Raw genomic sequence first — 16,795 nt, 5'->3', positions numbered from 1 at the left:
CTTCAACCAGAACACTTCACCTCAGCATCAGATCTGGTGCCACAGCACTGACTAATGTGTCAGCAACAAACACTGAGTCAATCATAACACAGTGACCTGAAACACCAACAGACAGTGTTACACAATTCATCACTGATACTAATCAAGTAGATTTTATTTATTTATTCAGCATTAGATCTCATTACAGCACAAAGACACTTTATTAAATGGATTGTGCTGCTTTACAGAAACAACCTCTGTAGACTTGTGTTTATTCATTTATTTTGCCTTTGCCTTCTTCTTAGTGCAAAAAAAAATGAAGCACAAAACCCTCCTGGATCAACCACATCTGAAGTCAGAGTGAAGGTAACTCAGCGTCACACTACAGAGTGAAGCACAAAGGTGAAGGGACACTTCCTGTGTACCTTATTATCTATAGGTTAAACATCACTGCTGTTCATGATTATTATTATGATTATTATTTAAAGATATAACACAGGTCAACAGGACATGACTCTACTGTACAAGACATGTTAACACCAAACAACGGCTTCTGTTTATGCAGAGGAGTATGCTAACATGCTAACATAAACATCATGTACTGTACAGGGGTAAACTATGGCTGCAGTGAGGACCAGCTGCTCCACCTCCAGTCTATATGCAGAAATGTCCCCGGACAGTTTCAGGTGCGTAATAGGGCGTGTGATCCAGCGACAGGTGGAGGCGGGGACAGTGAGCTTGATGAGTTTGGATGTTGTTGAACACTGAGCTGAAATCCACAGACAGGATCCGTACCTATGTCCCTGGGGAGTCGAACTGTTGCAGCTGTAGTGCAGTCCCACATCAACTGCATCATCCACTGACCTGGCAGGTGAACTGTGGGGGGTTCAGCAGGGGGTGCGTGATGTCTTTTAATGGAATCATCACCACAAATGTCAGGGTAACAGGCCGATAGTTACTGAGTGGTGTGATGGAGGTTTACTGAGGAACAGTAAGAGTACAAAGGAGCTACGAACTGAGGCAGCATCCTGGATGTTTTGCCACAGCCCCGTTATCCCAGACCTCAGAACCAGCACACTCTCAGGGGGTTATGATCGGCTCCCTTACTAAATTTGTATTCGAAATATGCAGTGACTGGCAGAGACATAGAGCAGTCTGTCAGAGTGTGAATATGTGTCATGTTCTCTGCATCATAGAACGACAGCTCTTGTGAGAGGCAGTCCAGATAGATCCCAATCTTTCGAGGTGTGCCTGTGAATGATACTTCTGTGTTTTGACCAGATGTCACATATTTTGGCTCGTTATAGCTCAGGTAATTATTTTGCACCCCTACTTTCCAGTAATCCCTTTTTCCAACCTCTATTTCCCAGTAATGCTGCCCAGAGGTGAACTGGTTGGAGCTAAACACAGAGGCAAACCGTACCGAGGTGTCCTCACTGTAACTTGGTTTGAACCTGCTGCTGCCGCAGAAGTGACAGGCTGAAGGTGCAAACATGGAGTTGTACTGCTGAGACTGGACAATGTTGGGACTATACATCAAATTCTTCCCATCTTCAGACACTGTTATGTTTCTGCTGTCTGTCTGCAGTGACAGCTCTGCAGCTCGGGGCTGGATCACCTGAAGCATCTCCTTCCACATGAAGAACTGCAGGTGACTTTCATGAGGCCCCAAAGACAGAGAAGTATTCACCACCTGGAGGTTCCTCCCTCTGGGCCTCAGGGAGTGTTTTTCACTCATCGTGCTGTTTTCCTCAGTCCAGCTCTTTAAGAATCTCTCAGCATCTGTGATCTTCAGGACTGATGTCACCTTTCCCTCCAGCTCTCTGTTCTCAGACAAAGCCGTTTCCATAGCGTTCAGCATCTCGCTCATCTTCTCTACGGCCTCTTCCTCTTTGTGTTTCAGGTCTTTCTTGATCTCGTCTTCTCTCTTTCTCAGAAACTGGTGCATCTCTTCAAACTGTCTGTAGATCTGTGTCATCAGCTGCTGAGACGTCTCTTTGGTTTCTGTTATCTCCTCCCTCTGAGTGTTGGCCAGGCTCTCTATAGCACAGATATCATCAGAAACCTGCTCCACAAACATCTCCAGCTCCCTCCTCACAGACGCAGCTGCTTCTCTGATTGGTTTGAATTTGTGTCCTTCGTGCCTCTCCCCGTCTCTGCATATGATACAAGCTAACTGCTGATCTGTGACGCAGAACAGTTTCAGCTTCTCTTCATGCTCAGGACACAACCAGTCATCAACCTTTGAAATCAAAAATATAATGTTACAATACAACAGAGGGAGAAATGACTGAAACAGTAATCTTTTGTTTTTTCACACAACCCAAAGTGACGTCATCTTAGTTTTGACCGACCAGCAGTCTTAAGGGATATTTCATTAAATATATGAAGAAGAAAAGCATCAGGTCCTCACATGCCAGAGTGCCACTAATATATATATATATATATATATATATATATATATATATATATATATATATATATATATATATACATATATATATATAAAACAGACACTACAAAGGCTAGATAATTTATCTACTATTTCAGCATCACTACACATAAATGTTTACAAGTGATGAAAAATTTCAGACTTACTCCTTCATCATTTCTAGTCTTTCTCCTCAGCTTCTCAGCTTCTTTCTCAGCCAGACTTTTCAAAATGTGACTGGTCAGGAGAGGTTTCCCCAATGTTGCTGCCCGACACTGTGGACACTGGGGCAGGGAGCTCAGTGAGAGTGTGATACAGTCTCTGCAGAACGAGTGGCCACACAGGAGGATCACAGGATCACTGAAGATCTTCAGACAAATAGAACAAGTCAGATCATCTGTGTAAGAAGCAGATGCCATGGCTCCTTCCCTGCTCTGTCAAACCAACTGTCTAAGCACATCAAACAATCACTTCCTGTTTCTCAGAACAGCCACACCCTGTTTTAGTTATGTCACTGTTTTAGTGATGAGTCACTTTGAGCCCAGGTCTCATCCAGGTTTTTCCAGAAAGATAGTCTGAAATCTCACAGTGACACCCCCAGCAGAGAAACCTGGGGAAAAAAAACATGTTTTTTCTTGAATGTTGTTGTTTATTACGAGACCAACACAGAGGTGTAATGTCACACTCTAGTGGTGAACAGTTGGAACTGCAGGTTGGAGGACCCCCCCCCCCCCCCCCCCCTTATTAAAAGCCTGAGACTGATAATTCTGTAGGTGATAAAAGTTGTACACTAACAAAGTGTAATCATGAGGTAACAATCCAGTTTAGACTTCTGCTTTTCCAACATCAAGACACTTAAAGGACAGGTCTGAAAACACCAGTCAGATCATTCTCCTGGTTATAGAGACCATCAGATCTGTGAGGAGGACTCAGACAATTGAAAATATTCTTTATCTGAAGTCAGAGTTTTTATCATAAAATAAAGTTTCCATTCTGAGCTGCGGCAGAGGGACAATAACACAAAGAGGGAATTTGACAAGATTGAAACTTTGGATGATTTCCATTTGATTTGTTTGTCAGACTGCTGAAGCCTCAGATTCAGATAAACTTTGAAAAGTGTAATATATTCTTCACAAAACTGTAGACCAATCAGATCTCTGGAGTAAAACTCAGATGCCATGATGATGTTTTCCTCTGAGCACAGTCTGACGGACTTGGCATCATTTTTAACTTTCACTTTCCTGGAAAAGCCACACCTCACATGTTTGTCACTGAAGTGGTCACTCAGAGCCTTAAAGGTAAGATAAATACCCAGAATCCCACAGGAGCAGCCCATCAGATTTACAGTTCACTTCTACAAAGAGGTAAAATACAGTTTCTAATCATTTAATAGAACCATTAGAGAATTCATCAGAGACATGGCTCAGTGTAATGTCTCAATCTAGTTGTGACATGTTGAAACTGCAGCTGGTTGTTGTTTTTCTCTATATTGTGAAAAAAAAACAGTTCAGTTCTCTTCACCAACATGAAGCTCATCAGTTAATCCGTCATTCAAAATGCTTTACAGATTGTGTTTCCACAGATTGTGTTTCCATGCTGAGCTGCAGTGAAGGGACAGTAACACAAAACAAGCAGAGCACATGTCAGTCCAGGTTGAAGCTCAGTGTGCTGCACAAACCACAGAAACTGAGGATAATGTAAAGATAAAACATTAGACTAAATTAAAACACATACATGATTCATATGAATTAAAATCATTTAGAAGACACAGTTCCACAGTTCAGTTCAGATTTAATAGATGATGTGTTGGAGCTCCCTATGATGAGGTAATGTGGCAGGGGTTGTAATTTCAGACAAAACTGGGCTGGTAAAGTTCAGTGATTTATTTAACACAAAATTATACTGAAGCAGAAATTAAACCAGGCTGAGAAAGTCCAGAAACTGAGAACATGTAACAGAGAAACCTAAAGACTGGGAAACAAGAGCAAGACACAGGGACATCTACAAAAAAAGAGGCTTAAATACACAAGGGAAGCAAAGGTAATTCAACACAGGTCATTCAACACAGGTCATTCAACATCAGGGCAGGGCAGACAATCACGAAGGATGGAAAACAAGACAAAGACAGGAAGTAAAACAACAGTGGACACACAGAAAAGCTAGGCCCAGTCCCTCTGACCTGAGTCCTGAACCCTCACAGACTTGACTGAGAAATGACTGTGTGAGACTGAGGTATGTGATGTAAAGAGGAAGGGGACAGCGCTTTGTGATGTGTCACCTTGTTACCATGATGACACCAAAACATGTTGTGTACAATTGTGTGTTTGGGACTTTTAATTTAAATTTTTTTATTTCCTCTCTTCACTTCCTGTTTGTAAACAGAACAAAGATGTTTGATCAGATCTGATGAAATCAGATCTGATCAAACATCTGGATCAAACATCTCTAATATTTATCATCATCATCATCATCATCATCACAGGACAGATAACTACATAGTTCAGGCTCTGAGTCACTGAGCTCTGTGTTTAAACTCCTTTTTTCTTGGCTTCATTTCGTTTGTTTTTTTTTTTTACGCTTCCCTGCATCCTCGGTAACCTGTGGTTTAATGTCAATATTGTAGGTGCTTTCTGAGAGTGTTTTAATTAGGTTCAGATCAGTGTGGACAGTGGAATATAAGACTGTGTCATTAAGATGGATATATATATTTGAACAAGGATGGTATCTCTTAATGTCCAGAAAGAACAAGAGGAACAGTAACAGGAAGAAAGACCTGTTAATGTACATATGAGTTCCTGACTGTTAATTTGAGCCAGGGGTTCATGCTGCTTTTTTAGTATTATAGAAGAAACAAGTATTTTCTGACACTTCCTAGGTCTGAGTCTAGTCTTATTGTCTTGCCTGGTAAAATAAAGATTAAAAATAAAAACATTTTAAAAAGCAACTCATAAAAAATGATCCAAATTGAATTTAATGAAGTAAAGGTCAGGACGATGGCATCAGCAAACTTTATTTTTTAAATTTTTCCTTCTACATTAGTCATATTCATTCATCTTAGTTTCACTAGATATTTGTCCCCTGGTCATCCACGCCCCCCCCCTGCAGTGACTCAACACTACCCAGAGGAACCCACCTCACAATTTGAAAACCACTGCCTGAGCTCTGCAGTCAATGTCACTGCAGCTCTTCTGCTGGCCTGGGATGTGTTACGGTACTGATGAGGTTAAATGGCTTTTATACCTGAATATGCTCATAGTCACACACAGCACTGACACATCCTCATACTGTCACTCACACTGAGAGATGAGCTGATGAAGAGCAACACAAAACTCTACATTCAACACTGATTATGAGACTATAAACAGTTTTCCACTGTGTTTTTTTACATTTTACCTTCCCTGTAAATATAGTCACAGGAAATGCTACAGGATGCACGCTCACTGACACACATTTGAATCCTATGTGATGAACTTTGCTGAGGTCATGGCCAAACCACAGAGTTGCTCATCAGTCACAGCCATAACTGTCAACTGCTGCTTCAGCTTCACGCCTCAGCACAGCCATTGGTCCAAAGCTGATAGCACCACAGGGAATGAATATCATTGGTCAACAGGGTTCCCCCTGAACTCAGTGAGTTTTCTATAGGAGGTGATTAGTGCCAAACATAAGCAGCAGCAAGAGACGAACGAGGACTCAACATGTTGTATGTTGTTAACAATATAACCTCTCCTTTTAATTACTTTAACATTTTTTAAGAGATTTTTGACAATATCCCATTAATATTTGCAGTAGTAACACATCTGGGTCAGACAAGAACAAACCTGCTACTGGCACTAGAATAAAAGTCAGTATGCGTCATGCTCTGGGGACCATGAATAACTGTACTTAACCTCATGGGAGTCTGTCCAGTATTTGGTGAGATATTTCAGTCTAGACCACAGTGATGGACAGTGTCATCCTTAGAGGGAGTAACTGCTCCTTGCTGTAAGTGTTACTAAGTAAATTGTTTTATAATTAATTCATTTTTTATTACAGGCTGCAATGAATGGACGTCAATACACAATTACATTTATGGCTTAATAATAATCAGACAAACAACTATAATAACATTAGTAATAATAACAACAACAACAACAATAATAATAATCATCATGTTAAAAATAAGAATAAGAATATATATCTTTCACTTTCCATACACACAATGCAGCTCAAAGTGCTTCACATAAAACTGTGTACATACTAAATTTGTGGTAAATTGAAGAGTCACAGCACAGATCCTCCTGGTCAAATATTACTGCAATACAAGTGAAGGTGGATCAGTCCTCAGTCAGTCTATAGCACTGGTGTAACAATTATTTTATTATGTCAACATATTGTTTTGTTCCACAATTACAGAACATAATGAAACAACCGACTGACTGACTGACTGACTGACTATATAACCATGAGAATAAACAGACTGTGCAAATATTTTTTTTCATTAATTTTAAATCCAGGTCTGAAGCCATAGCGTATTCCTCTTTAGTGGCACTAATCTTCCTCCATACAGGCGGTTTACACCACGATTACAACCTGCTCTCTCCATAAGAGAGGGGCGCTAACCAACAGCGGTACAATTGATGCAGGCTGACACATTTCCAGCCTCTCGTCCGACTGAACACTGTGAGAAGAACCGGACTCAAACGCAGCTACAGTTCAAGGTGAGTCTATTTATTTCATGTGTAACACCGGTGGCGATGTTGAAGGATGCGGCTGCTGCTCAGCATCAGCAGCGTGAACATCCGTGTCCACATGACCACAGCTGAAATGATGATCTGCAGCGTCTGCACCGATCAGTGCTGAAGGTCTGATCACCGTCGTTACTGATGTACTCATCACACTGAAGGCTGAAATGAACAAAAGCCTTCATCAGCAGCCTCTGGGTGTGTTAATCCCTACATGGACCTTCCTCTAATCCACGGGCATGTTGTGCCTCCTAACACTGCGCTGTGTCTAACACTGTAGTTACAGAGGAGAGTCCGCAGGAGCCCTCACCTGAAAACAAAGCAACAGTAGCTAATGTCGTGATTATTAAAGGATGTTGAAATTATTTTTTCATCATCAGTTATTTTCACGCATTGAATAAAATCTCCCGTGATCAAAATAATAGCTTAAATTCCATTTGTCTTTGATTAATGTAACAAATCGATTATTGACAGACCACATAATGTTTCCACACGGGGAGGGGCCCAAAAGGGAAGGGGAACCATGCCGTGCCAAGAGGCAAAACGACGTGTAATGATGTGATCATATTCAATGTTTTAGTGTCATTATTACTGGATATGAAGACGCACTTTGCAGTCTTGCATCAGACTCCCTAAAGCTTGTATAAACCTCTGCATAGCCTTCACCACCCAACATAGATATTTGTGGTGTTCTACGTGTTGACTACACCGTTGCACGGTTTGTTTCCCATAAATACAATCAACACATTATGAATATGCTGCTGTGACCAGACACCCACTGCAGTGTCAGCAGACACTGTGGTTCCCTGTGATGCAGGAGACACATGAGAGCAGGCTCATCAGGGGATTCCCAAACTGTTAGAAATGAGAAATGTTTGAACTAAGAGAAAAACACTGGCTCAGTCATCCTACAGATCTGAAGAGCCTGAAATTATTATTTACTTTAACAGGAGTGTGTATCTGTTGGATTGAATTATCTTCAGAGATACTGTGGTACAGCTGTGAGGAGGTGCACACACATTAATGGTTAACTGTTGTTAATTGATATAGAGCCTCTATAGACATGATGTGTTTTTCATAATAATAATAATAATAAAAATAATAATAAAACATAGTTAGAAATTCTTAAAATTACACCTACTCCTTCAATGAAAAAGCCATCATCCATTAATATCGTAATAATTATTATCGTTATTATTGTAACCATAACAACATTATTTTAACCCAAATCACCATCTTTTCCTAAACCTAACCATGACCGTTATTATTGTAACTATGACAACCAAGATCCGGTGCACCTGCCACTGTAGAGGCGCTATTTCAGGAGAAACCAATGTGGATCGTATCAGAGGGTTGATAGTTGTTCAGGTTGGAGGACTGGTTGGAGGACTTGTTAAAGGACTGGTTGGAGGACTGGTGGGAGGACTGGTTGTTCTGGTGGGAGGACTGTATGTAATCCAGCTTCACGGTCTCATTGATATCAGCTTCACTGTTCATTCTCTTCATGCATCTTCTCTGCTGATGCTACTGCTTAACACTAAAGGTGTTCAACTGGCAAAACACAAGGTGACTATCAAGAAAAGTGAAAGTGTTCATGTCAGACTCATAATCATTCTAAATGTAAATTAACTGGAGACCAACACCATCATGACCCTGTGATGTCAGGGTCATGATGGTGTCGGTCTCCAGTTAATTTACATTTAGAATGTGTTTCCACTGCATTGTAATCAAATTTAACAGTATGTGTGCTGGGGTCGAAGCATGTGAAGACCACTGTACCATCCTGAGAGCTGTTCTCTTGTTCTATGCACATTATTTATCAGGTTTCCACCTGACTGAGTCAATGACCAGTTATCAACCTCCAGGTCTGAAACATGAAGCATCAACAGTAAAGATCTAAAAGCTGCAGTTCCTCTAACGACCACTAGAGTCTGGCTCCAACAGTGAGTCAGTCTCCATAGACTCCCATGTTAAAATGTTAAAACATGTTTACAGCCTGGTACAAAAACTGTTTTGGGCTCTGTAGCTAAAGCTAGCACAGAGACTTTTATCTTAGCTTAGCATAGAGGTGGGAGGAACAGATGAAACCAAGATACAACATGTTAATTATTGAGCTTTAACTGTTTCCCCTGCTCCAGGTCTTTTTGCTCTCACAGATATGAGAGTGTTATCAGTCCTTTCAACTCTGATAAAGTGGATAATCATGTTTTTGAAATGTCAGGGGTTCAGGTCACAGAAGAAGCATGGTTCTGATTAGGAGACACTGTCATGTGTAAGTCCAGTAAACAGTAAAGGGTGTGAACATATGGAAACAAACCTAATAGTAACATCACAGACTGAGTAGATGTGACTAAGTCATCCCACTGACTCTAAGTTTCAGTTTGACTGGACCCTGTTTTTCCTCCTATTACTCATAACCAGATGCTGTAAACTGCCCATTGCTTCATTTTCCGGGGGTGAAACGATGTCTGCTCTATTCTGATGTCTGTATGTGAACATGGTGTGTTCTTCTCTGGTCACCACTGTGCACTTTTGAGCACACTCTATTCTGGTCCAGGTCTTATCTGGACTAAAGTCAGTGAGTGTGTGTGTGTGGGGGGGCTGTTAGACCAGTGACTCGGCATTTCTGGTCAAACATCAGAGACCTGTCAGTCCTCTCATCAAAGGCTGAGCCTCATCACCTCACCACAAAAAGGCTGGTCAGTCAGGACTTCATCAGTGACTGACTCTGTCAACACAGCTGTATCACTCAGTCTAAGTCTTCTGTAATGTACAGTGTAAAATCACAAGGTGTTCCTAATGTGGAACATCAGATTTCTTTTGGAGGCAGCACAGTGATAACACAGTGTAGTACTGCAGTTTAATTTGAAGAGATTATCTGACCCGGTTCACAGAAGCAGATAGGAGAGAGCAGGATGGAGGACTCACCAGTGCTCCACATGCAGTTTTGTCCACTAAAGTGACATCTGAGTTACATAACTTTAAACACAGAGGATTTCCATGTTGTCTGCCAAGTCAGCTACAGCACTTCTTGTGCAGCACAACCAGCTTGTTCAAAAGTCTTTCATTAGCCACTGTTTTATAAATAAGCATGACCCTCTGCAATCCTCTTAGTACCCTCTCTGGACCTGCTAATATTTCAGAAACATTCATTCATTCATTCATTCATACAAACAGCCTCTTTGATTCTGCATGAATGAGTGGGATAAAAGGGAGAATCACAGGCTGCAGCTCTGTGTTCTGAATTTCAAATGATAAAAACAAACATGAATTTAATGAGATGATGGTTGTAGAGAGCTGGGGTCAGGTGTCTCTGTCACTGTTTTTCCATTTCTTTTATCTCTGTTGATTATAAACCTGTTATTACAAACATGACTGAACTGTAATCTAATTTAACAGTGTGCATATGGTCACCACTGTACCATCCTGAGAGCTGTTCTCTTGTTCTATCTTGTTCTATGCACATAATTGATCAGGTTTCCATTGACTGAGTCAATTACCATAATGTTGGCACATATATGCTCACCAGTTATCAACCTCCAGGTTGGAGACATGAAGCATCAACAGTGAAGAGCTAAAACCTCCAGTTCCTCTAATGACCACTAGAGTCTGGCTCCAACATTGAGTCAGTCCCCACAGACTCCCACCTTGCAGCTCTCCTGTGACTTTCTAGAGCCCATGGGACACATTGTTTGTTAAAGGCCACAAAAAAAAAAAAAATTAAATAAACTACAATATTTTATGTTTTTAAAGGCCCGTATTTTAACTTCTCCTGTGTTTTGTCTGAAGTGTGCTTCTCTCTGGAGTTATAGTAACAACAGATCAGTCAGCCAATCAGAGCAGAAGATCTGAGACTCCCTTCTGATTGGCTGACTGCTTTCTGAGTGATCCAATAAAAATATAGCAGATTTCAGGTAAACACTTAACGAAACCAAATCCTGCAAGGTTGCATGGTGGGTCCAGGTGGTGGGGATTGGGGTGTGGCTGAGGGTGGTGACTGCTTTGTTGTGACATCACAAAGTTCCAGAAGTCCTGTTGGCTGGTTTTAAAGCTCAGTTTCTGAATACAGGCTGTGTGCATTTCTCTGTGGACTGAGGCTTTGATACTTTCACAGTATTAATGTAGAACCTAGACCTGCTTTATAATCAAATCAACATTAACATTTACATGTGTGGACCTTTAATATTGTCCTCATGTAGACATCTGGAGATTACATGAATACTGCACTGCACATGTCACTCACAGAACAAATATAAATACATTAGTTTCTGTACTGCTGTCATTCTCATCTTGTGAAATGATGGTGTAATGGGAAGTCGAGCTCCTAGAAATTTTAGGATTCATAACTTTATGATTGACTCTCCCACATCCTCTTCTCAGATCTCGCTGACAGAACCAGATGAACTACATCTACATGTACTCCAGCCCACATTTAGTCATCTTTTCTTTTTTTTCTGTTGTTTCCTGTTGTTTTAATTCAGTTAGGTGTTCATGGTGACACTAGTATTCTTTGTATCCCTTCTTATTATTAACAATACACATTTTACTGCAGTAATTTCCCTCCTGCATCCTGTTACCCTCCATCATTCCTTGAAAGGCAGACACACTGCTGAGGCTAAGTGCAGCCACAGGCTGTGCAGACAGTCAGAATACACTGAGTAGTTCCTGCATGCACATGTGTGCTTCCTTTTGAACAAGTTGTGTCTTAGACTATGCTAACATCTGAAATCTAAGCCCCTCATTGGCTGGCTCTCTAGGTCATTTCTTTCGGTTGATTTCACCACCAACAGGAGGCAGCAAGGTCAAATGTGCTGGCATGTCTGTGAGATGTAGGGCAAGAGGTTGATGTGTGTATGACTGTGTGTGTGCCTCTGTCAGATGCATACAACATTTAGATTTGGACACGTGTGTCTGTCTGTGTGCTATTTATCCTCATCCAGCACTGAGCATGTGACACAACAGCATTTGGCCTTTATTGAAATAATCCTTGTTCGTCCTGAGCATATGTGAGTTATTAGATCTTTAGTTTAAAGCTCACGTAGAAAATTGACCAACTTATCCAACCACATTCAAACAGCTAGAACCAAAATAGGTCCATACATGGTCAGATTACTAAAGCGCTGTGGGGCCACTGGGCTGTATTAACATGCTCCTTCCTGCTCTCTAAAGGTCTGGGACCCGGGGGCAGTTGTGGTTGGTAATCCAGCCCAGGATCCACAGAAACAACTATTGTCTCACATTTTGTGCACTAATTGAAGCAACACAAACCCTAAACCCCAGGTACACTGTATGCTAATGTTGCTTGGTGTTAGCAGTGACTTTTTCCAAAAGCTCAGCTGCTTTTCTTTGATAGGTCATGATTGGATCGCTACATACTGTCAAAATGCATGAACTTACATCATCATAAAACTCCCCTGAAAAATAGTCAAAACATTAGTCAAAACAGGAAATCTTATTTGTCTGGAGAGAAGTACAAAGTTATTTGAGTATTATGCAAATGTTGTTGAGCTGTAGTTGGAGTGGTGTGAGAGCAGAGTTCAGTCAGAGTGTCTGTACTCTGCAGCTTCCTGCTCCCGTCCTCTCTGTCAGGCCATTGTGGAGTCGTAAACGTGGACACAGAGAAGTGGATGAACAGCAGAGAGGTGAGGGGTAAATGAGCAGAGTCTGTTGCCTGTGGGCTTAGTTGATGTTTGCTCTCTCAGTTGCAGCCAAGCATACTTTATTGGGTCAGTGCCTACTTTGTCCCATCCCATTAATTCCCCACAGTGACAGTGAGGCCCCGGTTTTAAGACGGGTGACTACTGTACTGGGAGGACTGGAACTGACCAAATCAACAGATAGGAACTGGCCTGAGTGCCAGTACACTGGTTAAATAACGTTTCACATAACTGATTTTAGGCTTCGGAAATTAAAATGAAAATCAGCCACAAAATGACAGATTATTATTATTGTTCTGTTGCCATGGCGCCGCGGATGGCTGCCTCGGTGTTTTGGTGCGCATTTTTTTGCCTTATTTTCTTTATAAATCCAGTTTTCTGCTTTGGTTTCCGGAGCTCTTTCACCAGAGAAGAGCTCATTAATATCAGAGAAACAACTCCAGTGGATTTTTTTCCTACTTTTCTCGACTCATCTGCGGGATTATTGGACATTTTGGTCAGAGGTGCACTGACCGTTGCTCTCGCAGTGAAACGCCGGAGGAGAGGAAAACGTGCCGGTGCGCTTGCGCGTCTCCGCCGGCGCGCACTCCGCACACCTCTCCCAGGTATCTTTCTCTCCAACGTGCGTTCACTGCCCAACAAGCTGGATGAACTTCAGCTACTGGTGCAGAAGAACAGAGACTTTTCCTCATCTGCCGTCCTGTGCTTCACGGAGACGTGGCTGTGTGGATCGATTCCGAACTCTGCGCTGGAGCTGGCCGGCTTCCAACTCTTCAGAGCGGATCGCGACACAGAGCTGTCCGGCAAAACCAAAGGTGGAGGAATCTGCTTTTATGCAAACAGTGGCTGGTGCAGAGACGTGACAGTGATCCTGCAGCACTGTTCTCCTGACCTGGAGACTTTCATCATAAACTGCAGGCCCTTCTACTCCCCCCGTGAGTTCACCTCAATCATCCTGGTCGGTGTTTACATCCCACCACAGGCCAACGTGCAGGAGGCACAGCGGGCGCTCGCCGACCAGATACTGTGTGTGGAGCAGACCAACCCGGACTCCTTAGTTATTGTCCTTGGTGACTTTAACAAAGGGAACCTCAGTCATGAACTGCCCAAATACAGACAGTTTGTTAATTGCCCGACCAGAGAGGGGAACACTCTGGACCACTGTTACACCACAATCAGTGGTGCTTATCACGCCGTCCCCCGGGCTGCACTGGGCCGCTCTGACCATGTGATGGTCCACCTGATTCCCACATACAGGCAGAAACTAAAACTGTGTAAACCTGTTGCGAGGACATCAAAGCAGTGGTGCAGTGAAGCCATAGAGGATCTGCGGGCATGTTTGGACTGCACTGACTGGGAGGTGTTCAGGACTGCTTCCAACAGTCTGGATGAGTTCACAGAGGCTGTGACGTCATACATCAGCTTCTGTGAGGACTGCTGTATCCCATCACGCACCAGGGTGAGTTATAACAATGACAAACCCTGGTTCACAGCTAAGCTCAGTCAGCTCAGGAGGCAAAAGGAGGAAGCTTTCAGGAGTGGGGACAGGGACAAGTTTAAAGAGTCCAAGTACAGGTTTAGCAAAGCGGTGAGAGAAGCTAAACGACTGTACTCTGAGAAACTTCAGCTCCAGTTCTCAGCCAATGACTCTGCTTCTGTCTGGAAAGGGCTCAGACAGATCACTAACTACAAACCTAAACCCCCCCACTCCATTAATGACTTCCGTCTGGCCAACGATCTGAATGAGTTCTACTGCCGCTTTGAAAGACAGTGGGACAAGCCTGACACTAACCTCCACATCAGAGCCACATCAGAACCCCCCTCCTCCCCTACCAAAGGAACATCTCTCTCTATCCTGGAGAGAGATGTCAACAGGCTTTTTAAGAAGCAGAACCCCCGCAAAGCAGCCGGTCCTGACTCTGTCTCTCCATCATCCCTGAAGCACTGTGCTGATCAGTTGTCTCCAGTGTTCACGGACATCTTCAACACCTCACTGGAGACCTGCCACGTGCCAGCCTGCTTCAAATCCTCCACCATCATCCCTGTCCCCAAAAAACCAAGGCCCACAGGACTAAATGACTATAGACCCATTGCCCTGACCTCTGTGGTCATGAAATCATTTGAGCGTCTTGTCCTGTCCCACCTCAAATCCATCACTGACCCACTCCTGGACCCCCTGCAGTTCGCCTACAGAGCCAACAGGTCTGTAGACGACGCCGTCAACATGGCTCTCCACTTCATCCTCCAGCACCTGGACTCCTCAGGGACCTATGCCAGGATCCTGTTTGTGGACTTCAGCTCTGCCTTCAACACCATCATCCCGGCTCTGCTGCAGGACAAGCTCTCCCAGCTGAGCGTGCCTGACTCCACCTGCAGGTGGATCACCGACTTCCTGTCTGACAGGAGGCAGCACGTGAAGCTAGGAAAGCACGTGTCTGACTCCCAGACCATCAGCACTGGATCCCCACAAGGCTGCGTTCTTTCTCCTCTGCTCTTCTCCCTGTACACCAACACCTGCACCTCCAGCCATCAGTCTGTCAAGCTCCTGAAGTTTGCAGACGACACCACTCTCATTGGACTCATCTCTGATGGCGATGAGTCTGCCTACAGGTGGGAGACTGAGCGTCTGGTGACCTGGTGCAGGCAGAACAACCTAGAGCTAAACGCTCTGAAGACAGTGGAAATGATAGTGGACTTCAGGAAGAGCCCAGCCCCACCCACCCCCATCACCCTGTGTGACTCCCCCGTGGCTACCGTGGAGCATTTTCGCTTCTTGGGAACCACCATCACACAGGATCTCAAATGGGAGCTAAACATCAGCTCCCTCATCAAAAAAGCTCAGCAGAGGATGTATTTCCTGAGGCAATTGAAGAAGTTCAACCTGCCAAGGACTATGATGGTGAACTTCTACACCTCCATCATCGAGTCCATCCTCACCTCCTCCATCACCATCTGGTACGCTGCTGCCACGGAGAGGGACAATAACAGACTGCAGCGTATCATCCACTCTGCTGAGAAGGTGATTGGCTGCAATCTTCCGTCCCTCCAGGACCTGTACGCCTCAAGGGCTCTGAGGCGTGCAGGGAAGATTGTAGCTGACTCCTCCCACCCTGGACACAAACTCTTTGAGACACTCCCCTCTGGCAGGAGGCTGCGGTCCTTCAGGACCAAAACCTCTCGCCACAAAAATAGCTTCTTCCCATCTGCTATTAGCCTCATCAACAAGGCTAGAGAGCCCCACTGTTGCTGATCAATTGCACCAATCACCAGAAAAAATTCCTTGTATGTGAAAACATACTTGGCAATAAAACTGATTCTGATTCTGATTCTGATTCTGATTATGATTAAGGCTACAGCTTTGCAGAGAGGGTGTCTGTCGAAGAACAACTAAGTACAACAGCCCGGATGCAATAGATCCAACCCTGGACTGTGTCAGAAAGTGTTAATTTCCTTCTGTAATGTTGTATACCTTAGTGTTGTGCTAGACTTTAAACCTAAAACTACATACGCACCAAGCAACACCCACCTAATGAGCTGTATTTAATAACCAGAAGATGTTGCAAATAGACTTTGTTTATGGACCCATTTAACACTGACAAGTGTCAAATGTGTCAAGCAGTAACAGTGTGAATGCTCTGGCATCTTTTACTCTCTAAATTAAACAAACTTGACTTTTCAGTGAGGCTAAGCTCTCATCTGCAGTCAGTGAATGAAAGGCTCAATGCTAACAGGCTACATAATCTTACACCATTGCCTTTAGCAGTTGGCTTTATATGGCTTTAAATGTAATATTTAGCGTGTGGTGAGTCTTGAGCTGAGTTCATGAAGTTAACACATTTTTCATTAATTGTATTGATTGTTGTTGGATGTATTGCCCTGAAATCAACATCCATGTCTCCTCAGGATGAGACGTAAAACCTTCACTGATCCTCTGACTCTGACATTATTTAGATCAAAATTTAAATTGTTTTATGATCCACAACCTGCAAAGTAATGACAATATC

The 16,795-nt window shown here is 43.1% G+C and overlaps 2 protein-coding genes across 2 annotated transcripts in view; one reads left to right on the top strand and one right to left on the bottom strand.

The window, feature by feature from the left end:
* Positions 1-129: 129 nt before the first annotated feature.
* On the bottom strand, positions 130-2,964 carry LOC139615222 (zinc-binding protein A33-like). Its single transcript, XM_071473017.1, has 2 exons — positions 2,578-2,964; positions 130-2,221 (listed from the first exon to the last, which is right to left on the bottom strand). The coding sequence occupies exons 1-2, from the start codon at positions 2,827-2,829 to the stop codon at positions 1,043-1,045; spliced, it is 1,431 nt and encodes a 476-aa protein (XP_071329118.1). The 5' UTR covers positions 2,830-2,964; the 3' UTR covers positions 130-1,042.
* A 3,997-nt stretch (positions 2,965-6,961) lies between these two features.
* The window catches only part of slco4a1 (solute carrier organic anion transporter family, member 4A1), a 32,746-nt gene continuing 22,912 nt past the window's right edge, over positions 6,962-16,795 (top strand). The window contains exon 1 of the mRNA XM_071473011.1: positions 6,962-7,110. The gene's annotated coding sequence lies outside the window, so the exon portion shown is untranslated. The remainder of the gene's footprint in view (positions 7,111-16,795) is intronic.

Source organism: Trachinotus anak, unplaced genomic scaffold (assembly GCF_046630095.1).
Source record: "Trachinotus anak isolate AG129_WGS33_773 ecotype Australia unplaced genomic scaffold, CSIRO_AGI_Tana_v1 ptg000043l, whole genome shotgun sequence".
Classification (NCBI taxonomy): domain Eukaryota; kingdom Metazoa; phylum Chordata; class Actinopteri; order Carangiformes; family Carangidae; genus Trachinotus; species Trachinotus anak.
The sequence above is the reverse complement of the archived record's forward strand: the minus strand, read 5'-3'. Positions and strand labels throughout refer to the sequence as shown.

Bases quoted from the DNA above. Each gene is read 5' to 3' on its own strand.
- LOC139615222 (XM_071473017.1), bottom strand. From the start codon at position 2,829: ATGGCATCTGCTTCTTACACAGATGATCTGACTTGTTCTATTTGTCTG. The intron at 2,222-2,577 runs GTAAGTCTGAAA...TTGATTTCAAAG, and splicing joins AGACTAGAAATGATGAAGGA to GTTGATGACTGGTTGTGTCC.